The following is a 27,168-nucleotide window of genomic DNA, read 5'->3' on the forward strand; positions in this document are numbered from 1 at the left end:
GTAGCCATTTCCACCAGAACTTAAGAAAGGACTCAAGTCCCTGCTTCTGCCAGGTTACAGAAACCAAGGAATGAAACAAATCTGAAAGGCAATCCTCAGAAGAGCGAGGAAGTGGCCTGGGAGACAGCGCTGTTCTTACCCCTCCCCTCTCCAAGAGAAAGAGAAAGGACATGCTTCCTGCAGAAGCCCAGCTGGGGAAAGAGGGTCCACCCCAATTAAGACTGGGGGCTGGGTATCGCGATCCACCATGAACGTCTGCTGAAGTGGCATAATTCCTAAGAGGAGGGAAGTTCCAGAAAGAGCTACTAACAGGGAAAAGGACAAGAAGCCAATGGGAGCAGCACCATACCTCCATTTGGCAAACAGGAATTGCCCATGGGTGAGGAGATACCAGGAAAGAGAGGGGAGCATTCGTGGTCCCTGCTGACCGCCCTCCCCATCCAGCAGGAGATGGATCCCACCGGCAAGACTGGAGTGCGGTCCTCAGAGCCAGGAGGAGGGCCCTCTCACACTGTCCAGGTACAACCTGTACATGGACCCGACTGAGGGCACCACAGTCAAGACAGGATTGTTCCAACCACCAGTGAATCTGAAAAAGCTTCTGCCATTTTCCATTTCATTCCTGCCTGATACAATACATCAGAAGAGGGGTGCCTGGTGGCTCAGTGGCTTAAAGCCTCTGCCTTCAGTTCAGATCATGATCCCAGAGTCCTAGGATCGAATCCCGCATTGGGCTCTCTGCTCAGTGGGGAGCCTGCTTCCTCCTCTCTCTCTGCCTGCCTCTCTGCCTACTTGTGGTCTCAGTCTGTCAAATAAATAAATCTTAAAAAAAAAAAAAAAAAAAAACATCAGAAGAGAGAAGAACCCAGAAGGGAGCAGCCTAAACCCCAGGAGTGAAAAAACACAGGATACCCCCTCTAAGCTGTATTCCCAGTCGCTCAGACCGAGGCCCGATGCAGCGGTGGAAGGGTGAGACTGGGCAGGGGGCTGAAGATGTGGACTCGCCTGGAGTGGACTTGGTACTTCCTGGAAATTCCCTGAAATCGGGCGATCTGCCGGAGCTAGCATCAAAGGAAACCCATCCTCGCATGTTTGAAATAACCGAAGAGAAAAAATAACATGGCCTCGGGTCTGCACACCTCACTGAGATCAGACCCCAATAAACCAGGCTGGCAAAATACTACAGTTTCCTGAATGCAGGACACTTGATAAAAGGTGGAATGGGGAAGGCAGTTATTAAAAACAGACAAATACAGGCTTACTTGTAAAATCAGGCTCCCACGTTTTAACTGGAATGACCCCTAGACAAAGTATTTTTTCTCATAGCCTCAATTTCCTTATTTGTAAAATGAGCTTCACACAATGATCTTATGAAATAGATGGTCAGCATTACATAAAACATAAGAGACCTAACGTGCCCAGTACATTGCCTCAAAAACACTGAATCGATCAATGGATAGTAGCTTTTATCTCACTGTTTTCATTCATTCAAATACTCTATGTAAATATACGAAAAAGAAGCTTGATCACTTTTTAGATAAAATACTGGATAGCCCCCAAATCTGACCCTAACAGCAAAAGCAGTATCATTCAAGTTTATTTCCCAGAATAATCTGGGTTTACCCACTTCTCGTGTTCTATGGAAATCATTGTAGCTTAACCCTATTCAGCTGTCTAAAGAAAAAAGGAACAGAAGCTTGGGTGTACAAAACAAACACGGAGCCCATGGTGATAATTGGAATAACAATTTAATTTCAGATGACTATAGGAAATGTTGTCCCAAACTAATAGGAGGTTGGCAAGCAGGCCCACTTGTGAGAGGAGAAGAATGATGCTTATTCTTGGGGGGAAAAAAAAAAGTACAAAACGAGTGGCAAGAGTCTGAATACCTATTTCTTATACTTCAGTTTTTAAAATATATAATGATGGAACATCACATCCCAGGAAGCCAGATTATCGTGTGTTTTCCAATTGTGATTTTAAAAACATCTCTGCTTTGTCTGCACTGTCCTGCTAATCTGTGCCCAGCAGCTACGGACCAGTAGGAGTCACATAGTGTAAACATGAGTCAGAGTGGCCGGTGAGGCACTCTAGAGGTAGAAATTTGGATGAAGAAAAAAAAAAAAAAAAAGCCACCTCCCAGGTACAAGAAGTTACAGCCAGAGGACAAATTCAGCATGTTTGGCTCCTAACGGTAAAGAAGATTCCAAAATTCTAGCAACTCAGGGTGGACAGAGCAATAATGCAGTGGGAGGGTGAACGGACAGACAACCAAACACTGATGTGCAGAGGGGTCAGAGACTAAGAGTGGCAAGAGTAATAATAATGACTCAGTGAACACACTGACAAGTTTTGTATACCGAGCACTGTAGTATTTTCCATGATTCTGTGACCTGATGTTATCGTTATACTTTCACTGAACGTCAGCCCAACCAACCCTGCTATTACTAGCATCTTAAACATGAGAAAACAGAGGCTCAGGGAGGTTAGGTCAGGTGCCCTAAGTCATTCAAAGGCAGAGACTGACTTTAAATCTAGGAAATCTGCCACATGGTAGCTTTGCTCCCGAGGCACATTTTCTCGGCTCATTTGCCCTCGGTTCTAAACCGTGGGACAAGATGCCCAGAGACAAGGAGGCACCGGGCATAATGATAAAAATGACAGCAGAGGAAAAGAGCCCTCATAAACCAGACTTCCCTCAATCCCGGTGCCTGTGAATTCTGAAGGTGAACCCAGCCTGCCTCCTACTTGCACCTCTTGTTCCCCCTGTTCTTTCCCAGCCACACCATCCAAGAAGTGAGCTCATCCCCTAGAAGGGTGAGTTACAGAGACAAGCAGGAAGAAGTACACTCAGCACCCCTGTTCTCATTTTACACCGAGGCAAGAAGACCAGCTGCACGACCAGGACACGGTCAGGGTGAGCGCGCTCATGCAATTTACGAGGGGGAGAAAAGGAATTAAAAATATGAGAAACTTACACCAAGTCAATCTGACACACAGCATCAGAACATGAAGCATAAATAAGAAATTAAGCCCATAAGTCAGTAAAATGTATGCTCTTGGCATTAGAACTGTACTAGAGCCTGGGCAGTGTCTCAAGCCCACCTCTTATGCCCCTTCCAAGCTCAATCTACTCTTTCATCCACAGTGCATACCCCTCCACGTATATACAGACCTCCAGGTGCATATCCTTCATTTACTCACCCACCCCCAAGAAAAGGTTAGTCCCTCCTACGAACTGAGCAATTATGAAGGCATAGGAGCATAAAGGTAAATCCATCAGGTAAGTCAACAACAGAAGCTATGATAAGCTCTACCAAAAGCAGTATCAGAGAGGGACACAACACAAAATGATAGGGGCGGGAGGTAGAAGCAGGGGATGGAGGGTTTCCCTAGAATGAGTGGCCAGAGTACGTTTTTCTGAAGATAGTGACATTTCAACAGAGACATTAATGTATTTAAAAAAATAAAAATTAAAAAAAGTGACCCATGCACATGTGGGGATAGAGCATTCCAGGAAAATGGAGTTGGGACGAGCTGAGACCCTGAGGCTAAGCAGCAGTTGGGAAAAGCCCAGACGCCTGTCCAGGCAGGCAGGGAGTAGAAAGGGGAAGCGGAGGGGTTACAGCCAGAGAGGAGAGCGGAGGCAGAGCCCAGCAACAGCTCAGATTTGGGTCTAGGACAGTAAGTCACCACAGGGCTGAAAGCAGGGATGTCACAGCGTAACACCTGAGCCACGGGGGCTGTCGGCAGGTCCCCAGCGAACGGGTCAGAAACGCCGCCCTCTGAGCGCCCGGGATATATGGGGTCAGGAGCCCCGGGGCGGTTTCCAGCCCTCGGGCTTCAGCAGGGCTGCAGGGGATTCTCCGCACGCCTGCACCTGCGAACCCGCGGCACTGTCTAACCTGGTGGTCCCGTGACGGGCCTGGACCGACCAGCTCGCGGGGCAGGGGAAGCCCCAGCACGGGGTCGCGGTGGCTCTAGAGGCCGCGGCGACCGTGGAGCCACCGGAAGGGTCTCTACGAGCAAACCCGCGGACGAGGGGCTGGACAAGTCGAGGAACAGAACAAATGTTGAAAGACGAACTTCGTGGGCGCAGGGAGGCTGCGTCGCCCCGAGGGGTCCGCGGGGACTTGCTCCCCGCGCTCGCGGCCTCGCGGGGACCGACGCCTCCGCTGCGGGGATGCGCGGGCGACCCCGAGGCTCTGAGAGACAGAGAGGCCCACGGCGGTTTCGAGGGAGAGGAAGGGGCGCTGGGAGGCCGCGAGGAGAGGCTGAGCTCCGGACTGGAAACAGGGTCAGGGCCCTTCTGGACGCGGAGGGAGCCGGGGACGCCGGGCTCAGGGACCTGAGTCAGCAGGAGACAAACACCACATGATTTCACGCCTGTGCGGAACCGCAGACACGAAACGAGGGAGCCGGAAGCGAAGACAGACAAACCGAGAAACGACTCGGAAAACCGAGAAAACAGAGGCGGTGGGTGGGGGGCGGGAGCAGGTGCGCCGGGCGGCCCGGAAAGTGCCGAATCGCTGCACTGTACACCTCAAACTGATACTACTCTGCCAACTAGAATCTACACTTTTTCTTTAAAAAATAAAATTTATTTTTTTGTAAGAAATAAATTCTTAGTATTAAAAAAGTTAAATTTTTTTAAATATTAAAAAAAAAAAAAACCAAAACCAAAAACCAGGAGGGCTAGCTTATACTCCTTGTTACCCAACCTGATTCGTCCTCCCAGCCTAAGGCACCTAAAAGCTGAAGGACTTCAAGGCAACCCTTAGGCACAGCCTTATTTCAGGGGTTTGGAAAGGCACATGTGCCCCCCCCCCCCCCGCCGCCCCCAGAACTAGGTAACGAATACTCAGCACTTCTTATCAATTGCCTGAAATCCCTTCAACTGGCGGAAACATGCTCCTCTCTAGTTAGGGATAAAGAGCCCTTAGCTGCGTCTCCCTAAGAGAAACAGAGCACAGGTGCGATTACTTAATTCAACGGCTCAGACAGGGGCAGGAGGACAGGGAGGCCAGGACTGACGGAAGAGGAAGACACCGTCAGGAAAAGCACACGTCACAACGCTGCATACGTCACAACGCTGCACACGTCACAACGCTGCACACGTCACAACGCTGCACACGTCACAATGCACACGTCACAATGCTGCACCCGCGGGTTTTCCCTTCATGCGCACACGCAGGAGGAACCGCAGTGCGCACCCCGCTTCGAGTCCTCAGAAGCAGCCCGCGCCCGGGGGAACGTCCGTTCACAGGTCTCTTTGGAAGCGGCCGGACGTCGTGACACCTCTTCATATCCCGGTCGTGTGCACCGTTTTCTCTCCCCCGCGTCTGCAGGAAGCGGGACTCGAAAAGACCCTCTGGGGCCGTGAACCTCCCCAGACTCAGTCTATACAGAGCGAACGGGACCGGAGGCCGTGGTTTCCATAAAAGAGAACCCCGTCTTGATGTGGGAAACAAAGGCAGACGACGAGTTACTAAATTTCCTTGCTATCTGCAGCCCACTGGCAAGTCGCTGAAACAGGCAGAGTGACAGTCCTGTAGGGACCCCACTGCCTCCGTGTCAAAGCTCTGCTGAAGGCCACAGGCACTCCGAGCTCAAGCACCGGGATCCTGGAAGTCTATGTTAACATAAACATCTCTACCCGCCACGATACTTGCTGGCAGTCCTTCCCAAGCACGGGACCCACCGACAGACACCTGAAGGGCCTCCTGACTCGTTTTATGAGGGGATGGTAAATGCCTCCCTCACAGCTAGCCCCTAACATCTGAAGCCTTGCTTCCTGACTTCCTTAGAGAAGTCCCTCACCCCCTCACCCCCATCATCCCTCACCCCCTCCCAACTTAGACGCACATGGGTAGCCCACACCTCCTGACCCCGGTTCAGCTCTTTCTGCCCCCCGGGGGGGGGGGGGGCAATATTTTAAGAAAACCACCTTCTTGCACCAGAGACATCTCAAGAATTCTTTCTTGGCCATCAGCTTCAAACCCTAATGTCTTTTCCTACATCACACGTTACTAATGGAAAAAAGAATTTTCTGATTCCGATAATATAGCTTAATTACCTCTTCTGAACATAGTTCTAAGACTCCCAATTTGCCGTGAAGACATAGCTTCGTTCACAAATGAGACGTGGACCAGTTACAATTTCATTTCAAAACAGACAGGGCATTCACTATTCCAGGAAACGCCTGCATTAGATTACTGGTAGTGTCTTTAAAATATTAAAAATAAGAAGAGCAAGCAAACATGTTGTGTTCACCATATGCAAGAAACTGTTCCAAGTCTATTGACTAATTTAATCCAAACATCACACTGTGGAAGCAGCAGATCCAATGAGAGTGATTAAGTTTTATTTTAGAATATGTGGAGAGAGATTAATTTGACATCATTTACCTCCGTTAGGATAAACCATTTAAAATCACTAATGGCCTCAAACTAAAAGCCATCTCATGAGTTTAAATAATATGCTTTTCCTAGTACTGCACTTTGGAGAATTGATGTGACAATGTTTCAAAGCAATTCCCTTTGAAATGACAATTAACATAATCACCAAGCACTTATACTATACGGCATTGTACTGGATACCAAGATTATTTTTCCGCCAATTTTTCTTTGCTTCTGTTTTTTTCTTTTTAAATTACACTATATCCCAATAACCAAAAATGCATCCTGATCCCCATGGCATTGACTATTATTCCCAAATGTTAGATGATGTTCGACAGCATTTTAAGAGGTACCAGGGTCTGAATCTTAACCCCCACAAAGTTCTTACACAAATAAATCACGATAGTGCGTACAGAATGTTAACGATGTGAATTAAAAATATGCAATACCTCTCATGTCAATGAATCTGCTTCCTTCATTTCAAGCTAGATTCCAACAGAAAGCAGAATTTAGGCTTCTGTATTTTCAACCACTTCCTCCCAAGCCAATTGAAAGTATACCTCACTCTTATTTGGAGCTTTCTGTGTACAGAATTCGCTCACTGAGATGACCTCATGCACCCACGGCGTCTAATCCTGGATTAGTCGTCACCATTATCATCACCCTTTGCAAAACACTTAAAGTTACTTTAAAGTTCTATGTGCTGGTGAGGCTGTGAGCTCCCATTTCTTCAACTTGTCTTCTTACAATGTCCAGAAAGGGAAGATTAAAGAAAACTAGGTAGCATGAGGACTCTAACTAAAGCAGTGCCCCTCACTGAAACGTTAGGCTTGTGATGACTTTGAAGAGACTTTAACTAAGGATTCTGAAATCCCATATAAAGCCCCTCCATTGGTGTCATTAAACCTTACCACATTCCCAGGGCAAAATCATCAGATTCAGTGGATGGGAAAAGGGGGTAAGAACACAGGAAGAAAAAACAAAAAGAAAAGGCGATACCAGAAGGGAATTTCATGTAAAAGCATGAAACACAAATAGGCCCAAGGAAAACCCTGCAGGGGTCCCACTGAGCCCCCAGCCCACCCTGGGAGCACAGCCAGTGTGAAATAAGACCTGCCTGGGTGGCAGAAAACCACAGGCTCAACATCTATGTTTGAGTAATTATCTTTAATTTGCCCCAAATAATGACCAAAATCTGTTTTACTTACCCAATAACTTGGTGCTCGTAATACTGCAGGGTCCTCTTGAGAGTCTGCTGTATTGTTTGAGGCTGGAGAATAATAACAACAACAAAATATATTATCAGCGATCAGTGCCATTCTCATTCTGAGCATCAGACGCAGAGATGCACCTTCTGACTGATCTCGTATGCATTTTTGCTTTACAATATTAACCCATTACACATTCTGCCATGTATTTTCCCCGCAGGAACTAATACAAGGCCCTCAGCAATTACCCAGAATTTCTCGGTTTCAAGTAGGATAGCATTTCCTGGCTGTATTTTTTCCAATTCTTCCATACCGGCTCTTAGGTTCAACAAAACATCTGCAGGCGATAAACCAAGGTTTGGGGGGCAGTGGAGGGGAGGTGTACTAAAGGAAATGTGGCTGTGCCCAGGTCAAACCTGATTTCTTCAAGGACCCAAGAGATTCCAAGCAAGGGTTCCCTCATGGGCAAGGGAGGGGGTGTGTGGCAAATACCTAAGTCATTCCTGACCAAACAGTAGAATTCTTTCATCTCCATGACAGCTGAAGATAGAGTTTCTTAATTCCAGATCAAGACATTTTTTCTTAGACTAACTTGGGCAACAGAGCCTGAGTTTGGAGTTTCTGACTGAGGGAGATGGGAAGATCCCAGAACATAGATTTAATTAAGAAATTATGGTAAGAACTTAATTTTTCAGGGGCAAGAGTGTGAATTTTTTTTAAAATATAAAAACGCAGAGTCATTCAGGCACAGAGAATAATCTTCCACAGGCTTATCAAAAGATGGGTTCATTACAGCGACGGATGAATTTTAAGAGGAACATAAGGACTTTGACATTCTCTTCTCGAGATGGGAGGCAGCAGGCAGTTGGCAATCTCATGGCTCTGCCCCTGATTAACCACACAAATCTGGGTGAGGTCGAGAAAGCTCACCGTCTTAAAAACAGGCAATTTTTTTAAAAAGGCTACAGACAGAGGTGGTCGTCCAGGTTCCCTTGCTCCCCTCCCCTGTTCACCTCTCTATGAAAATGTCCAGGACAGAGGTAGCAGCCTCCTTACCCAAGACTCTTCCAAGTTTCAGCCTCCTTCTTGACAGGAAAGGGTTATTTGATTCGAAAGCAAGAGGAAAGTGAACTTCGATTAAATCAAGGGCATCCCCTGCAATCTGTTCTACGCTACCATTGAGGAAAGCCCTTTCACTGAGCAAATCTAAGGCTTCCCTTAAGCCAAAGCAATCAGAAATTAATTTTAGGAGGAATCAGCCTCCCCGTGGTGAAGGAAATAGATACAGGGCGAATGCTTTCAACAGCCGGGTTTCATTTGCACTACGTTAAAAAGATGAACGTGAGGCTTCGAACCTGCACAGATACCTCAGAATCAAAGCAGAGTGAATAGAATGTACCTAAGGAAAGGAAAACATCACGTCTGAGCCAAGAGCAGTGGAGCTGTTGAGAAATCTCAGGGGGACGAAGCAGACACAGCAGTCCTAGTGTGCAGGAAAAGTTGCTTTCAAAACTCGACCCGCGGCCAACACAAACCAAGTCATTATCAGTCACAGGCTCAGGACCCCTGGGACCGGGGCCCCTTGCACTGGCTTGGCAGTTGGTGAGCTAGGACAACTTTCTCTTTGGCCGCACGCCCTAAAAGCAGTGAATATGCACAGCGGGATTACCTTCCAGTAACCTCTGGTCTCAACACATGGAACAGAAAGCAGGAACTCCAGTGCACAGGGCCAGCCAGTAAAGACCAGAATGACCTCATTTGTACAAAGGGACATTTTTTCCCTGCACCAGGAATTTCCCAGTCATTAAAAAGCACATGTTTGCAAGAGGAGTTGAGCCTTTTAAAGAGCTGATTTTTTTTTTCTTCTGTAAAGCAATTACTTTTCTTCCCCAGCGGGAGTTAAATTTATAGTTTCCAAATACATTAAAAAGAAAATGTTCTCTGGCCATAGTTGACCAGCCTTCAACTTGGGAAAGCATTTATACACTTCCTGTGGCCTGCCGAAGACAGTGGGCACATTCTGAGGGTCTAAACGAGGAGTATGGAAGCTGAGGGCAGAGCAAGCCACGGCAGACTTGCCCACACACCTGACTCCCCAGGACATCTCATTGCCATGGACTCAGTGAACCTTCTTCAGAGTCTGCCTGATTGCTCAACCAATGGCTCTTATCAGTGAGAGACATCTTCACGAAATCTCTGGGTCTCTCTGCCCTGAATACAACAGCATGAAGACCCACATGGGGGTCACAGCCATCCACAGGGGTGACTTCTGCCTGTCTGAGTACACTTCTGAGTGTCCACATTACATCAGTGACACAAGCCAGTGTGTGAGTGGGAAACACAGGGGTTCTGAAGATGGGCAGACCTTCTCTTCTTTAAGAATGTAACTCTACACATGGCCCCCACTCAACAGTTCCGCAGGCCAAGATTCCCTTCCTCCTCTGTATCTGTCCCCTCCTTTAAGAAGGAGTTTAGAAACATGATTTTAGAAAAGAAGATTTAATATCAAAGTGAGTTCAAAATCCAGCTCTGTGACTCATGAGCTAGAGGAGCCTGGGTGGTTCACTTAAGCTCTCTGAGATACGATTCCTTATGTAGACATTACTTTTCATGGAAATTAATTGAAATAAAGCAGTCTCTGGTGCACAGGTGGTACCTAGTAACGTATAGTTATGACCATGCTCAGCTGCAAAACACAGCTTCCACCCCTGAGCATTTCATAGTCCAGTGGAGGACAGCATAGAGCATCCGCCCCTTAAGTGTAATGCTTCGAGATCCTTACCACCCAAAAAAATCAACAGAGCTAGCATGACCTCCCCTCGTAAGAGGGTGCCGAATCCAGGAGACAGAAGAAACAATTAAAGAAAAATGGTAGCAGAACATATAAATATTTCCAATGAAAACTTCAGATCAGTCCAGAGATGGCGATAAAAGCAGAATTCTGAAAATGAAGATTGGGGACAGATCTAGAAAGCAGGCTTGCATGTGGAAAGGACTCTGAGGCACCACAGCTGAGATAAGGAGCCCAGGCATTAAGCTTTATAAGAAATAAGAAACAAGCCATGAGCCTCCTTCCCAAGACACAAAGAGTGGGCAACAGAAGAACCAGGTGGCCTTATAACTTCATAGCCAGAGGCTGGAGGATCTGAGAGACAGGGGTGGGGAAAAAGAAAAAGGCACTCTTCCTTTCACAAAAAGACAGATCTGTGATTCTTCTCTGCTCGCCCCAAACTAAGATAGAGATGGGGTCTCCTACCATCCCTGCTCAACACCAAGGAGCACTGAACAAGGAGACAGCCGGACAGACAAGGCGGCCGTCTGTGTCCCACCATGGATACTATGGGGTTAAACAGAAGGTACTCAGAAGCTGCCATCACGGAGCCACCAGGAACCATCTTCATCTCTGGCCTCAGAATAGCTTCCCCCTGCTTGGCCAGCAGTGCTGACCCCGCAGACTAAATGTGATGCTCACAGAAGGTCATGGGATCCAAACAGCCAGCCATGAAACGGTCCCAGCAGAGCCAGAGAAGTGGTCCCTGAGGAGTGGGAGGAAGCCGTTCCCAGCAGCTGGCCCTGCAGGCTCAGACGGCAAGCGGAGCCTGGGGCACAGTCCCTGCTCTGCAGACCCACACCAGATGGATCCAGGATCCAGCAGGAGGCGAGGAGCCAGGCCGCCAGTGTGCGCGCCTGTGCGCATGTGCGCATGGGAACCCCTGTCCCCAGATAGATGGCACACGTTCACCTCAATTTTAGAGATCAAGAAGCTGAGGCTCAGACTGGTTAAGTAAGTATACCGGCATCACAAAACCAGTGAGTGAATAAACCACTGCAGGCCAGGACTGGCTTCAGAGTGTACCCTGTTTCTGCTAGATGCCTGGAGGGTCCCTCTGACCTTGAACATCCTGGGATTCTACCTTAATACTGACAGCACTTCATCGTGCCAAAAATAGACACAACTTCACAGATAGCTTAAAAACAAACTTCTCATTTCTGCTTTACAGCACAGACCGGTAGGCTACACAATTAATGGAAACCATACATCCATTCTCCTTTAAACAAATACCTGTAACTAGCCACATCATTTTATTTACCTAAACATGGGAAAATTAAATATCCAGAAACTAAATAATAGTGGTATACATTTAATTACTAATGCTCTAAGCCAGTGGATTTCTATTCTCTCTGCACATTAAAATCACCTTGGGGACCTTCTAAAAAACACCAGTGCCTGAGCTCCACCTTCAAATTTTCCAATTCCACCGGTCTGGGAGACCCGGTTGCTTCCAGTGGGCAGTCAGGGTTGAAAACCTTTCGTTTAAGGTATAAACATGATAATCAAGACCAGTAATCCTCCAGAAACCTTACTTGAACCGAGTAAGTCAGCATTCATGAGAACAGTTTCTTTATTCAAGCATCAGGAGAAGGAAGCTTCTGGGAGGTGGACGCACCCAACTGTCAGATTCAAGCGTTTGTTCCTTAACTGTCACTAATGGCTTATAATCAAGTATGAATTTCTTAGATAAACAAAGAGCTATGTGGCTTGAGGCATAAATATAGGGTTTTTTCAATTCCTATGTAATTCACTCCCAGGCGCTTACGTCGGTATTCGATTTAGCGCAGGCTCGCATACACAACATAACGGCTCGTGTGACACTGCCTCCATGTGAGCCTTCACGTCTTCATGGGTGTTATTACTTTACAGCTAAGAAAGGCGAGACACACAGTATTTGAGTTGCCCTGGGCCACACAGGTAAAAAGAGACAACACCTGGGTTGAGTCTCAGGTAACCTGCTCCAGAATCCAAGCACATCATCTCCAACCTATACCGTATGTAACGTTTAAAACTGTACTGGGTTGAGCACTTTCCGGTTGGCAGTTTCTAATCCGTGTTATCACAACTGATCCTTGCATCAGTCCAGTCAAATAGTCAGCCTGGTGCCATGATCACCATCTGACGGAAAAAGAACCAAAGTTAGAGACATGACAAGTCCTGCCTTGCAAAGAAAATCATCTCTTCCCTTCGGAAACTGTCCTCAGATAGCATTTTTTTAATGTTAACATACAATTAAAGAAACACATGGATTCAAATTAGTTGTCTGCTTCTTGAGAACACACGGAACATTCTGTCCACCAAACCTCCACACACAAAGAAAGCGCAGGCAAAATAGCCAAGTCTAACGCATGCTCTCCCTTCCCCTCCCTCAGCTTCTCCTCCTCTGGCTCACCCCTTCCCTTTCCCAGCAGCCGGGCATCTACCATACAGATGCTGTGTTCTGATGGGCCAAACTCCCCACCACCATCACCTACACTCCCAAAACAGATGTCCAGAAATCCATTGCATATTTCCCTTCCTTTTCTCATCAAAATTCTCAATCCCTTTAGTATCCTGATCTCAGAGGGTGCTCAGAAGGAGTCATACCTCCATTTCCTCAAAAATGCAATCTCTAGTCCTAAGGTAAATGATGGTAAAAAATGAACATCCCTCCATGATAAAACATGGTCTGAACCACTAACAGCGGCACTGCGGTAAACAGGCTTCTCAGTGAGAGTTAAGGGGTTGGGGGGGATGGTGGGGAGATGCACTTCTCATCCTCTAGGTCACACTACCAGAACGACCACATTCTCCAGGACGTGAGAGCATTTCTCATATTAGGACATGATATGCCAAATTCCGTCACTGAATGTGACCAAAATTGTAATTAGCTATCCTGTCTTTATGGCTAAGCCTGTAGACACCAATGAATCAAATGATATGATTGGTGTTCCTTAATAAAATTAGTCCAACAACAATAAGTCACTTCCGGCAAGTGGTTTAACTACTTCTGAAAGAGATGCAATTGCAGTAATCATCCATCTTGCTAAATATGCAGACAAAATATTCACTTTCCCAGCCTCTGACTAAACTTACTACATATAAACCCGAAAAAAGAAAAAAAAAATAGATGGCAAATTAAATATAGAACTTTGAGTCAGGACCTCTGTATTTCAAGCCCAGCTGTGCTACTGACCTTTTTATAAAATTAGCCAACATCTCTTCACCTGGGAGTAGGAAACCTTGGGGGGGGAAAAATGCCTCTATTTTCCCATCTGAAAAATGCTAGTAAGAAGTTCGTAGTTCTCAGGGTCATTTTGAAGAAAACCATTGCAAAGTTAAGCACTTGAAAACAGGGTCAAATCACACTGGAGAGTCCGCCATCTCTCAGGAAGCCGGGCAGTACCATTTCAAGTGAATGATGCTAGTAATTTGCTAAATAAAACCGGTAGTCCAGATAATTAATCACAAAAAGCAAAAGTAGTAAGTGTGCTAAAGGAAAAAAAAATGAAAGCTAGAGACACACAATAACGTAGAGTTCTTCCTACCCACACGGGTTGAAAATCTGCATGATTTCCTTCAATCTCCACTTTATTCTCCTTATGAACACAATATACAATTGAGTGACCCCATGAGAACTTAGGGTAAAGGTTGACATTATGCTAATTGACCCATACAAGGATTCAAACTGATGACCTTGGCCTTATTAGAAGCATGTTCTAATTAGCGAAGTGCAATGGTTATCATCATTGTAATTACGGATTATAGCTGAATATACTTACCATATAATGGATGGTATAGTTAAGTCTTCCTATATGAAGTATGTTTGCTTTCCAAGTACTTCCCCCTTTGTTATTTTAACCCCTTTCCAAAAATAGCCACTGAATTTCAATTTGATATACAAGAACTAATACCCATTAAGCTGAATACCCATTTAAGCTGAAAAAGCACATTCCTCAAACTGAAAGAGCGCCGAAGGATGATGTATTCAGTGTGTCCCCTACCTTCCAGCAAGAGCACATTTAAGTTATCCAAGAATCTGGGGTGTTTTCAACAAATAACACCACCACCTTCAGTATGGAGAACACTTCACAGTTTACCAATCACTTTCTTTCCTTTCCGCTCATTAGAAGTTCACAACCACCTTGTGAGTCTCAGATAGAATTATCCACACTCTACAGATGAAAACAGGGAGGTCCAGGGAGGTGAAAGTGAGTTTTGCCTCGGGACAGGACTGGAAAGAGCCACCAACAAGGCAAAGAGTTGGGTCTCCCGTGACTTTCCTCTGCATCTTCCCCCATGAGTAACCTACTGGGCTCTGCTGACTACTAAAATGGCCTTCCATGCATCTTTCCCAAGTCCCTTGTTTCCTTTTATTTGTTTTCAATGGATCTGAAAACAATGTATTGTTTTCCCAAATTCACAAAAGTTACTGTTATTTAAATAGTTCTGGTATGGTCGTTAACTTCTTTATCAGGTAACTTCAGGAGAAACCTGCTTTCCAGGTCACATCTTGGTCCCCCTGGCCATCTGAATAAAAACAATGGCCAAACAAAAATCCTGAGACAGAGGGTCCTGGTTCTAGACACCTTTTCAGGCAACGGGTCGTGCTGTCCTCCAAATGCTAGGCTTTCTGGATTAAACACGTTGTTGACTGCTGTGAAACACTAAGAGAGCATGTTCCATGTAATACCTCATTCAGTCCCCACAAAAATCCTGTAAGAGAGGAAGAAGTATTACCCCAATGCTATAAATGTGGAAGAAACTCATCCCAGACAAGTTAAAAAACGTGCCCAAAGTCCCGTAGGTAGTGTCTAAGTCTACATATGTGTCTCATCTCTCTATGCCTGCCTCCAAAAAGCCAAGCTTTTCATCTGCTTTTCTGAACTAAAATACCGTCTTCTGTCTTCAAGGCAGAAAAGGTTACGGTTGAAAGGGATTAACTATTCGCTAGATGGTGTGATTTTTGAACACAGCCTCTTTTTTTCCCCCTAAACCTCAGTTTCCTTTCTGATAAAATAGAGAAACTTCTAGCATAACTATTGCTCAGGGTTGTTTGAAGTCAAAATGAGATAAAACTACAAAGTATGATATGTATATGGGCTATATGATGATTCTATAAAAAAAAAAATCTCTTGATGAGCAAGTAGTCAAAAAATTGCTAAATTGAACTAAACTGCCTGTGTCTAACATCTAGGACAGTTGCCAGGCATGCCTCACGGCCCAGAGATGCCAATTAGATGCTGCAAAGCTAATTAGTGCCATTTTGGTTCCTAAACACCCTACTGGACAGCAATGGTCCTCCCGTCAGGAAATCATTTCCAGCCCTTTACAGGCTCTTTGCAAGCTCCCCTTGTGTATTTCCAAAGAATTCCCTATTGTTTCCAGTGCTGGGAGCCACAGTATGGTATTTTCCCAACAAGAGCCTGGAAAATAAGAGAAGGAATATTTCCTGCCTGACAGTTAAATCACAAAATTTACACACAAAACGAGGAACTGTTTTGTCAACCTTAAATGCACCAGCTTCAACAATAATTCATTAAGGAGTAACAGAGAGTTCTCTCCAATCATCCAGCCCAAGGTGCAGCCCTGGGAAAAGTGGGCCACCCAGCCTCCAAAGCAACATTTGTAAAGGGGCCAAAAACAGGGCCTGGGGAAGAAGGCAAAGTCAGAGAGGGCCCCAGAGGAAAGAGAAAGGAGGGGAATAGTTTATGAAACATTATACTCAACACTGTCCAGGGGTATACTGGCCCTCTGTCACACTGAGGAAGATTATTCCCAAACTAAAGAAATTCTCCAACCATCTTAACTAAAAGGGACTCTTAAAAAGGGCAGTGGACTATCAGGTCTCTCTAGCAAGGCTGAATCCTACAACCTGAGAGCTAGCTCCTTTTACACCCGACGGAAGGATTCGGCATGAAACTCATTTTGCTTTGACTCCAAGTGCATTAAAGCAAACTTTTAATGATGACTTGGCTTGTCATGGAGCCTGAACAGGTAAGGAACGTGCTGATCATACAGACTTAGTAATCAGCCTCATCTCCCAGTTCCCGGCTCACTGTAAATAAGTGAACTGTCGTGCAAATGCCAACCCAAGTGACATGGGGCACTTTTGTTTACCCAGTCAGAGGCTGTGAGTCTGATGATTTCGGGACACTGACAAGAACAGGTCCTTGGAGTTTGAAAATCTCAGATGCCAAACCAAGCAGAACCATCCAAACACCACCCCGCGGGGGTCCTGCCCAGCGCTGCTGCCTCAACCTCTCAGGAAGATAAAACTCAGCGAAGATCATCAGATCCGGTGTTAACTACAATCCAATGATCCAAACGGATATGAAACGTGCTGACTCTGCGGATAATGAGGGTGACGTCATCAGTGTTTATGATGCACTAGATTTCCGAGCAGAGGACAAAATCATCACATGTCACTCTGGAAAAAACAGGAAGGCAGGAGAACGCTAATACAGTGTGATGTGCAAAGCCTGACATTTTTTCATTAAACTCTACATGAGCACATTTTTTAAATCTAGGGATCACTCCATTATATAATAACTATTAAACGACTTCCCCATGCCTTCTAGCAAGTACTCAGTGACACCAAGACATGTGTGTGCGGGGTTACGCACAACAATATGCAATCTGTGAAGGACATACATTCCCTCATTAGGGTAACGATTTCTAGGGTACTCACGCCTCCCTTCACATCCCAGAAACCAAACTGAAGTGACACCATCACTCTTGCCAGACTCTGGGGCAAAGGCAGAGCCATGACGGTGGCTTCTGTCACTGCGTTCACAGCTGCCTCACCCCGGGAGCCTGGAGCGCACCTGCACAGGCGGAGAGGTCAGCCTGGGGGCAAAGCGCTGAGCTAGAAAGAGCCCCCGGGGTCTCTAACTCAGGTCTCTGCAGGACTCCGTGCGCTCAGGAACTCCACAAGCGGTGAGGGGCGAGTTCAGGTTCAGGAAGACCAACAGGAAGTCCCTACCGGCCATCCCTTCACGAGTCACAAGTAGGAGCACACGAGGCGCGAAACAGGGAGTCTCTGCTGCACTGCGCGCACATGGTGTGTTGAGGACGGGACAACGCGGGGGCACGTGGACAGACACATCATGGTGGAAGGAGCTAGACACAAGAGAACTGGACCCTAAAATGCATGTGGTCACCGGCTTCTGCACTTCGGGCAAGTCGCTGCTCCTCTCTGAATTTCCATTTCCTTGTCCTTAAATCGGAGTTAATAATAATCCTTGCCCTGCCCATCTCATTCACTCCCTGCATGAACCCCGGGGAAAATGTGCGTTAAAAACATGCTCTGTGACGGGGCACCTGGCTGGACCAGTTGTTGGGCATCTGCCTTCAGCTCAGGTCATGATTCCAGGGTCCTGGGATCGAGCCCCACATCCAGCTCCCTGCTGGGGGTGGAGGGGGAGTCTGCTTCTCCCTCTCCCACTCCCCCTGCTTGTGTTCCTTCGGTCTCTGTCAAATAAATAAATAAATCTTTAAAAACAAAACAAAACCTACTCTGTAAACTCTGAACAGACGCACTCATTGCTAGTGGCTTTTTGGCGTGGAAAGTGTCGGTCAGCCCATCATTCGTCATGGTCCTGAAGTGCGGAAAATTAAGAAGGAAAAAAAATGTCACTAACGCTTGTATTCTTGGGCATTAAAAAAAATTACAGTCAGTGAGAGCCCCTGATTTTTCAAAACTCTTCTCAAGTCAGCTTACCCTAAAAACTAATAAGATAAGCCTTTTTTTTTTAAAGATTTTATTTATTCATTTGACAGACAGAGATCACAAGCAGGCAGAGAGGCAGGCAGAGAGAGAGGAGGAAGCAGGCTCCCTGCCCAGCAGAGAGCCCGATGCGGGGCTCGATCCCAGGACCTCGGGATCATGACCCGAGCCGAAAGCAGAGGCCTTAACCCACTGAGCCACCCAGGTGCCCCAAGATAAGCCATTTATCACAAAAACAGGCACCATAATAAGAATTTTTGTGGCCATTTTAGAAGAACATCAACAAAAGACATCAAAACTTGCTCACATGAGAACCAAACTTTTAGCTATGTGGTCGTTCTTGGCCGTTTGTTTGTCTTATTACCGAAAAGTAAACTGGTAACTGGGAAAGGGAGGAGGGGGGCAAAAGGATGTGAGTAAGAAGGGGATATTGGGAACAGCTGCCTAGAGAAGAAGAGAAATGTTTCTGGCAGAGTATTATTTCTTCAATTTCTTCCTAGAATACTACACGAGGTTTAAATGTCTTCCTCTGCCATTCAGCTTTACAAACATCATTCAGATGTTGACCCGCACAAGTCATGTCTACACATTCACCCCAAACAACAGAGAATTTTACTGATACGATGCTTAGGAGCAAGGTATGACGGGAGAGCGGGCAGTTCTTCCCAGCTTCAAAAACCCTTTAATTTCCTCGTGTGAAGAAGGGCTTTTCACAGCAGTTTCCAAGGCCACCCCAGTGCAGTGGCCTCCGTAATGGGCACGACATATATCAGTCCATAATTTACTCCTTTAAGGTACAGAGTCTCCAGAATCTCTAAGCATTATAAAACCTAAGGACACCATCTGCCTCATTTGGCCATATGAGCTTTATTCCAAACAAACCCTGACGTAGCAGCAATAGCTCTGTAAAATACACACAAGACTGTATGATACCAAATTAATAAGTATAGTACCATGTAATCAAAAATTGTATATATATGTGTGTCTGTGTGTTTATCTCCCAGTATCCTACTTGATTTCTACAGCCCAAGAATATCTGATAATTTATAGCTTTAGGAGGTCTCCAGATGGCTGCCCAAGAAGCAGGCAGGCGTCACTCCCATAGCCAACAATACATACTGGAGCGTGGTGGGACCAGACAGCCAGGTCTGATCTGAGGATTGGCGGGGGGGTGAGGGGGTACCAAGAGCGCGATCTCCAGCATATCCATTCCCAGTCCTCTCTACCCCAAACTTAGATTCCACTCCTTTAAGGTGCTTAAAAATCAAGGGAGGTATTTTTCAACTAATAATTTGATGTAAGATATTTAAAATACACATGGCCTAACATGTCTGCTGGGAGATACTCATGGCAGATTTTTATGGAGTGAGGTTTTGATAAGAGAGAGGTTAAGAATAGGGACAACCAGAAATAAATGTCCCTACTTTACAATTTTTCCCAACTTTAACTCCTAACATATCAGGTTTAAACTACTACAAAACACCAAGGCAGAAACTTGGATACGCTCTACTTTGATATGCCCTCACTTTCATTTCTGTTGGGTACTCCGGAAGAACAAAACAATGAACTTTGTTATCTTGGGTTTTCAAGATGTTTCCAGGCAGGCATATCTTGATTTGATATATAAATCACAGAAAGTAGCTGAATACTTTATTTAATGGCCATGAACTGTCAGTCTGATCTTATTTTTAGATTCACATCTTTAGCCTCCTATTTTATAGTTTTACCATAAAAACGGTTAATGTTTTTGTTGACCCATACTTGAAAGTGATTGCTAATATGTATTTTTTGAAAAATTATTATGTCTCTTGAGGTGACTTGTAGTAAAATGCCATTTCCAATTATATATCTAAGGGAATTGGTCATTTCTTTCATTACTGTCATCATTAATGCCATTGATTAAGATGATATATCCCAATGCTATAATCAGAATAATTGGATATCTGTGTTAACTAGATACCTAGATTTTTCTCAACAGTCAAGAATGCAAGACTAAAAATGGAAAATCAAACTTAGGACTTAACTCAGTATTTGATTTCCTCCATCTTCCCCGGACTCCCATCCCTAGAACACAGCTGAGTAAGGACTGAAGTGCCCAAGTGCTTAAAATAACAGCAGGCAGCAGCCTCATACATCAGACTTTGCACAGTTGGCTCCTCGGAAGCTGTGGCCAAATCCTATCCATTCTTCTTCAGCACCCAAGTTAGGTTCCTGCTTTGCAAGCACACTTTTAGAGAGAGGATTTAATTCAGAACAAAAGGAAAGACTGGTTTTCTTTAAAATGTGTTTAGAATGGCAGTAAGTTTACACAAGAGAGAGGGGGAAGAAAGGAGGCTTCATAGCTTGCAAACACTGTCAGGTCCAAGAGTGTTTATTGATCGTTGTCTCAGGAGGGAACAATAAACCTCTGTCTCCAGCATCCACGCCAGAAACTCCCTCCTATGTGTCTGAAGCTTCAGATGGGATTACAACAGTCAGTCGCTAAAATTTACTCTTTCCCTCAGGCTGTGTTCCATTACAACACAATTATCTCATCATCATCACCCCTTACAATAAATGCCTTTAGAGGCAGATTCTTTTGTTAAGGAGGTAAAAGACATTTTCACTATTCCTGGCAAATTTTTAAAAGATACAATGATGGTATTTATAGCTACTCCGGATTCCTACTGAATGGCATTTTTAAATTCAGAATCCAAAGACAGAGCCATCTCTCCTCTGCCCTACATAATCAATAGGAGATACACAGCTGCCCAGATCCACACCTGTGAACTCACATAAATACATACCTTTGTAACGGAGATACGTAGAAATAAATAGGTAAACATCGAAAGTGCCCTTCAAATAACTTTAAGTTCCTATCTGTAAATACCATAATGAACATACAATCTGAAACAATCCCTGCATCTTCTCCTTCGTGGAAAGCAAATAAACAAACAAATTCCTTAAATTAAAAACCAAATATTTCATAAGCCAACGTTCAAAAATCAAGACATCTCTCTCTCTCATACACAAATTAAAACGATCACACAAGGAAAACATGCATTTGGAAGACAGGGTAACCCTGTCCTGGGAGAATTCGGTCCACAGGCGTCTAAACAAGATACTTTCTTGGTTAGTTGTGGTCTCCAGGAATGACAGGCTTCTCACTAGCACAACAGCAGGTTCTCCTTAAATTTGCTGTTGGGGTAATGTGAATTTTTCTTCCAAAAGTTCTTGCTTTCCCTTGGGAAGACTTTACTCAAGAAATTGGTTGGAAGAAAGATAAAATCTTTCTGAAGCTTCAATCCTGAAATGTTTGCAACAGAATCACAAGAGAAATGGGGCGGGGGGGGGGGGATTACAAGCGCTCTTCCCATGGAACTAAGACATCTCCGGTTTCTGGCACAGAAAGAGCCAACAACAAATACCTATTTATGAAGTAGTGTTGAATTCTTTTTTCTTTGAAGACGGTTTGATCGTGTAGAAAAAACTTATTCCTTCCTCAGGCCCCCGTGTAAGCAGACTTAGGAAAACCCAACACTATGTGGTTTTGAACTCTGAAGATCACCAGCAACACTTTCTCCTCCATAGATCTTCTATTTTGGCTCATGACTCAAAAAAGTCGAGCATGTACAGTGCACAAATAGTAAACACGGGGTGAAGGAATAAAAATAATAGGACATAATAATTACATCTGTATAATCTGCCTTATTTTGTTTTTGTTTTTTACGGCTCCTGGTTTTAATCCTGAAGTGCACTACTTATCAACGCATTTATTTCTCACAACATTTGTACGGTACAGTGAGAATAAATATTCTCACATTCACTCTAAATGTATTCATGTAACAAATATTTATTGATCAGCTACGATGTGCCAGGTGCTGGCAAACTGCAAATATGGCCATATATAAAATAGACAAAAATCCTTGTTTGATGAAATTGAGCAAAATTCATCCAGAAGAGGAAAAGGAGAGAGCCAATAAGCTACATCGGATCGTGTGTGTGCCCTTGCTGGCCTTATTTTACCTTCCACACGGCCTCTCAACTGTGTGAAATACATTTGATAAAACAACAAAGCAGAGTCCTATTCACTTGCCTCCTAATCCCCAGAGAGTTCCTTCCATCAAGAAAGAGTGACCTTTCCATCAAGGTCAAGAAGAGCTCTAACACTAAACAAAGTCATATCAGACATGGCAAGGCAAAGAATAGAGACTATATATATATATATATATATATATATATATATACACACACACATATATATCTCAAATTACCTTTAAAACTGAAAGAGAACACACTAATACAAGCACAGATGAAAGAAACAGTTCCTGCCACAAGCTATTTGACTTACAAAATCTGATCCCTAAATGTATTAAGAGAAGTCAGACGTTTTCAGATTGATGAAACAACCCAAAAGTTATATGCAGTAGAATACACAAATGAAAAAAAGGTACTTTATGGTCTGAGTACAAAATTTCTGAGGGGTGAACGAGTGGCCTTTCTGGCCTCATTCGACGCCCCAGAATCAATGCAGTCCCCACAGTTAAGATATACCTGGAGAACTGCAAATAGTATGACAATTTAAATTCAACACTAATTAGGTATAAAAAAAACTCCCGGCCGATCACGGAGTCACAAACTCAGGACGAGACTGTAATAAAGCGGATGTATGGAAAACCAAAGTCCGCCCACTGCCTTTGCCCCATGGTGCGCCCGCCGTCTTGCTTTCCCCTTGGGTAGAAAGGATCCTCGCGCTTGGCAAAGAGGCTCGCGAACGTCGCGGGATCAATCCCACCCTCTCCCAAAGCTCATCTCTCTCATCCGCCTCCAACAGGTTTTGACTATCGTGTTCAAACACGAGTCTCCACTTCTTTCATACACTTCGATTTGGCCTCACAGGCCCTGCCAACTCTTTCTCTCCTTTCCCTTGTATTGCCAAAGTCTTGGGTGAGAAACACGCTTATGAAATCCTTTGTGTATTCACCAGATTCCCTCTTTAAGGAGGTTTCTATCTCGGAGGCAGGATGGACGTCGTTCTTCTAAGGCCCCCAGCGGTCTTGGTCTGGACTTGAAAATACCATCCTTAAATTCTCACGGCTTCAGATGTCAACCGCTGCAGCCCTCGCTCCCCGCTGCTCCCCAGCCCACCTCCCACGCCCGCAAGCAAGCAGAAAAGCTTCTGGGCACCTACATGCTGCCGGTTCTCTTTGTTTAGCGCTTCTCAGTGCTCTATTATTGTGTTTCTGCCTCTTTCAGTCAGAGAGCTTGTCAGATTTCATGATATGAACTACTACCTCCATGAGTTTTTACCAAAACCCAATCCCAAACCTCTAGGTCGGTTTACTGAACGGCTTGCCCACCCCATGACAGGCCCTGGGTGATCTGGGAGCGCCAAGTGCCCTCAAAGAACTCGCACGAGAGAGCCAAGCAACTGGGCCTAAATTCCAAAAATACAATCCAAATCCAAGGTCATCATTACGGTCCTCCCAAATACCACCTCCCCGTTGCTGACGGTGGCGCTTTCATGCGAGCTCTCGGGGTTCTCAAACCCACGGCTGGCCGCGGGCTGGGCCCCCTGGGAAGCGAGCTCTGAGAAGATCAGCAGGAAGAACGCTTATGAGGGGGTGACCTGGGATCAATACCCAAGGAAGAGCGCAGAAGGAGGCGGAGTGGGAAAGAGGGAGGAGCTGGACTGTGATGCAGGCTCCGGGGAGGCCTCCGGGGTCGCTCCATGGAGCTCCCCCTTCAGAGCTGGCCCAGCAGGATGGAAGGATGGAGCCTTCGGAGCCCCCCTGCTCTGCAGCCACCGGAATGGGCCATGACCGTGGCCACAGCAGCTGTCTTCGGTCCATGCAGTGCACCGGGGGGCTGACAGCGGAGGGAGCCTGTCAGCAGCACGGCTGGCATCGAGGAGAAGAAGCCCTTGGTTTCGAAAGGGGCATCTGGGTGCTTCATCACAATGTCCACCACGCTCGCAGAGGCTCAAAACACTCCACACAGCCCAAGGAACACAGAGCTCGGAGGCAAACATGCCAAGATTCTAATCTAATCTAAGTCCGTCATTCACTGCTGTCCCAGGCAAGTCACTCTGTTTCTCTGAATCTCTGATGAGACTATTTTACAAGTTCACAGACACACATTAGGAAAACTTAAAACTCCTGACACTCGTTAATTCTCTTCCCCCCACCCTAGAAGTTTAGTGGGTTTGGTTTTGTTTTCTTAACTATGTTCTTTCTCTTCCAAGTGTTATGACTTCTTTTAAAATGACACTTGCTCATTCAGTCCATCAAGAGGCCCCTGGAACCCACCCCCCCAACCCCCCCGCCAGCCAGGATCCTCCAAGGCACTGCAAAGACCACTGACCCCTCCGGGAGCAACCCAGTGGACGCCTCTGCCCGGGGCCGGCCTTCAGTGACAGAGAACACATGTGCACACGGGTAAATGGAGAGGGTTACTTCTGACGGAGAGTGCCCTGATGAAAATAAAGGGAGGTGGGGGAGCTTGGTGGGGAGGGCTGCTGTCTGCGGACAGGCCTCAGAGCAGAAAGATGAAGGAAAAGCAAAGTAGCCGCTTCAGGGAAGCTCCATTTCAAACTAACCTTTTCCTCTCTCTTCCCCCAACCTCCCCTCCACCCTCCTCACCCTTCTCTTTCAGGAATCTGGTACCACTCTGAAAACATGACCAATGCAGCACATACACAATTCCTGTCGAAACCAACTAGACCTGGGGATGCCTGGGCGGCTCAAGTCAGTTAAGCGTCTGCCCTTGGCTCAGGTCATGACCCCAGGATCCTGGGATCGAGCCCCACATCAGGCTCCCTGGTGGGCAAGGAGTCTGCTTCTCCCTCTCCCTCCTGCCTGTGTTCCCCTGCTTGTGCTCTCTCTCCCTGTCAAATAAATAAAATCTTTTTAAAAAAAGAAAAGAAAAAAACCAACCAGATCCTGTATTTCCCGATAAATCCCCAGGGGCCAGGCTTGCAGGTCTAAACACCTTAGCTGCTACAGCCTCCTTTGCCCCTGCAAAGCAATAAAGCTATTGTTCCTCTCTATACCCAGACTCTGCTAGAGGTCAGAAAGGTCGGCTCTTTGATGTCCTTTAGACCACGGTGAGGCATGGCTCCTGCAGAACGGGTATGGGCATCTAATTAAACAAAATGTGCACAGCGCTCAGTGCGACGCCCGGCGTGTGGTAAGGGCTTGATGAGTCAACACATTATTACTACCACCATCATTATCAGTGTAGCTTCTAATGGTCTTTTCACCTACAGACCCTCCCCTGGTCCACGCACCCTTGGTATCAAGCCAAATAAGGAGAGACTGGGGTTGGATGAAAGGGAAATACAGAGGGAGGGGCCAAAGGAACAGCTATGGACATTATTTGGTAATTTTTAAAATGTGGTTTTATGTTTTCTCTTAATCCAAAAGGGCCATATGGAATTTCTGTCGGAATGTTCTACTTCATGCATGTGGTTTACCGCACACCGCGCACATGCTGAATGAATCACTAAGTGCTCATTTGCCAAATACGTGCTCTCTGAGTGAATGAATGTGAGAGGTCAGGGAATGCATGAATGAACAGGAGCCCAAGGAGATCCCGTTTGGTTTTCAGATTTCTAGAACAGAATTCCTGGAAGATTTTATAACCCTGAAAGGCTGCATCCCCAAAAATGTTGAAAATATTTCCCATAAAGAGCACAAGAATGCTGAACAAGATACTCCCTATGATGAAAGGGAGCATCTGGACATTTTGCTAAAAACCGTGGCTGAAGGTAACTGAAGGCATCAGGAGATGTGATTAACAATAGGAAGACTGGGAAAGAGCCGGTAAGCGGGGGCTGGAGAAAGGCGGCAACATTGATGATTTACAGTATTCAAAATACTCTATCATTATCCTTCTCATCTTCATAATCCAATAAAGTATTACCTTCATTTTATCAGCACCATTTTCTAACCAACTGAGCTAATCAGCCACTGGTTACCATCACTTCATAGATAAGAAGCTGAGTCCCCTAGAGGCTTATCCAAGAATGCACAAAATAATGACCACAGTTCGTGTCTGACTCCAAAACCTGTTTTTTTTCCCCAGAATGCAGGGAGTAAAAGAATCTAAACAAAGTCTTGCTCCTCAAAAAAATCGGCGTAGCAGCACAATGATGTAATTCATAATAGTTCAACACAATGTCTCCAACTCACTACTTGCATTTTCTTACATATTTACCCTAAAGTAAGAGGTTTGCATTAGTACCTATGATTTTAGAGATGGAAAACAGAGACGGAAGTTATTTCCCCAAAGTCAAATTAAAACAAAAATCAGAATGCAGCATTCATTGAATTGTAGTTTACACACACACACACACACACACACACACACAGGCATATTTCAACAAAACAAGACAGGCACATTAGCCAAATGATACAGAGAACTCTAATTAAAAACTTCTTTCAAACTCTACCCATCTTTTGTCTCCCCTTGCTGAAGAGACACTACTGGAGTGTGAGAAACTCAGAGACCACAAGCACCATGGAGCTCTCCGGGACCCCCATGAGGAAGAAATGTCCTGTTAATAAGTATCTGATCATCTAGGATATTCCACTCACCAGAATGTCCACACACCTACAGCAAGACGGTCATTACAATGCATCACGATGACTGTGAGGCACTGAAACCCTCAAGACAGGCTCTGGGATTTTCAAAGGCTGATGAACACAACAAGAATTGCATAACCCTTAAGATATTTTATTGAATTTCATCTATTCCCAAATTGCTACTGCAGATGTTAACAGTTTGCTTAGAATGTTTGGTTGACCAAAAATAATTTTTCACCTTTTCAGGTAAGAAAATGTCTGCTGGTAAAAGAAAAAGAGAAAGAGAGAGAGACGGAGGGAGGGATGGATGGAGGGAAAAAATACGGTTTTCTCCAGTGTAACAGGAGATGTATTGGTGGCCACCATTACTCTATATTCTACAGGCTCTCTTACTCACATACCAAGTCTGAGTGGACGGAAACCTTACTGTGTAGCAACTAGGAACCCATCAATAATG

The 27,168-nt window shown here is 45.4% G+C and overlaps 1 protein-coding gene across 2 annotated transcripts in view; it reads right to left on the reverse strand.

Annotated features, from left to right (window-relative positions):
• GUCY1A2 (guanylate cyclase 1 soluble subunit alpha 2) overlaps positions 1-27,168 on the reverse strand; it is a 332,057-nt gene that overhangs the window by 294,995 nt on the left and 9,894 nt on the right. For both annotated transcript variants that reach the window (XM_059179573.1, XM_059179572.1), the window contains exon 2: positions 7,607-7,668. In XM_059179573.1, the coding sequence (XP_059035556.1) occupies positions 7,607-7,668 (62 nt within the window). The remainder of the gene's footprint in view (positions 1-7,606; positions 7,669-27,168) is intronic.

This window comes from Mustela lutreola, chromosome 1 (genome assembly GCF_030435805.1).
Source record: "Mustela lutreola isolate mMusLut2 chromosome 1, mMusLut2.pri, whole genome shotgun sequence".
In the NCBI taxonomy this organism is placed as follows: Eukaryota; Metazoa; Chordata; class Mammalia; order Carnivora; family Mustelidae; genus Mustela; species Mustela lutreola.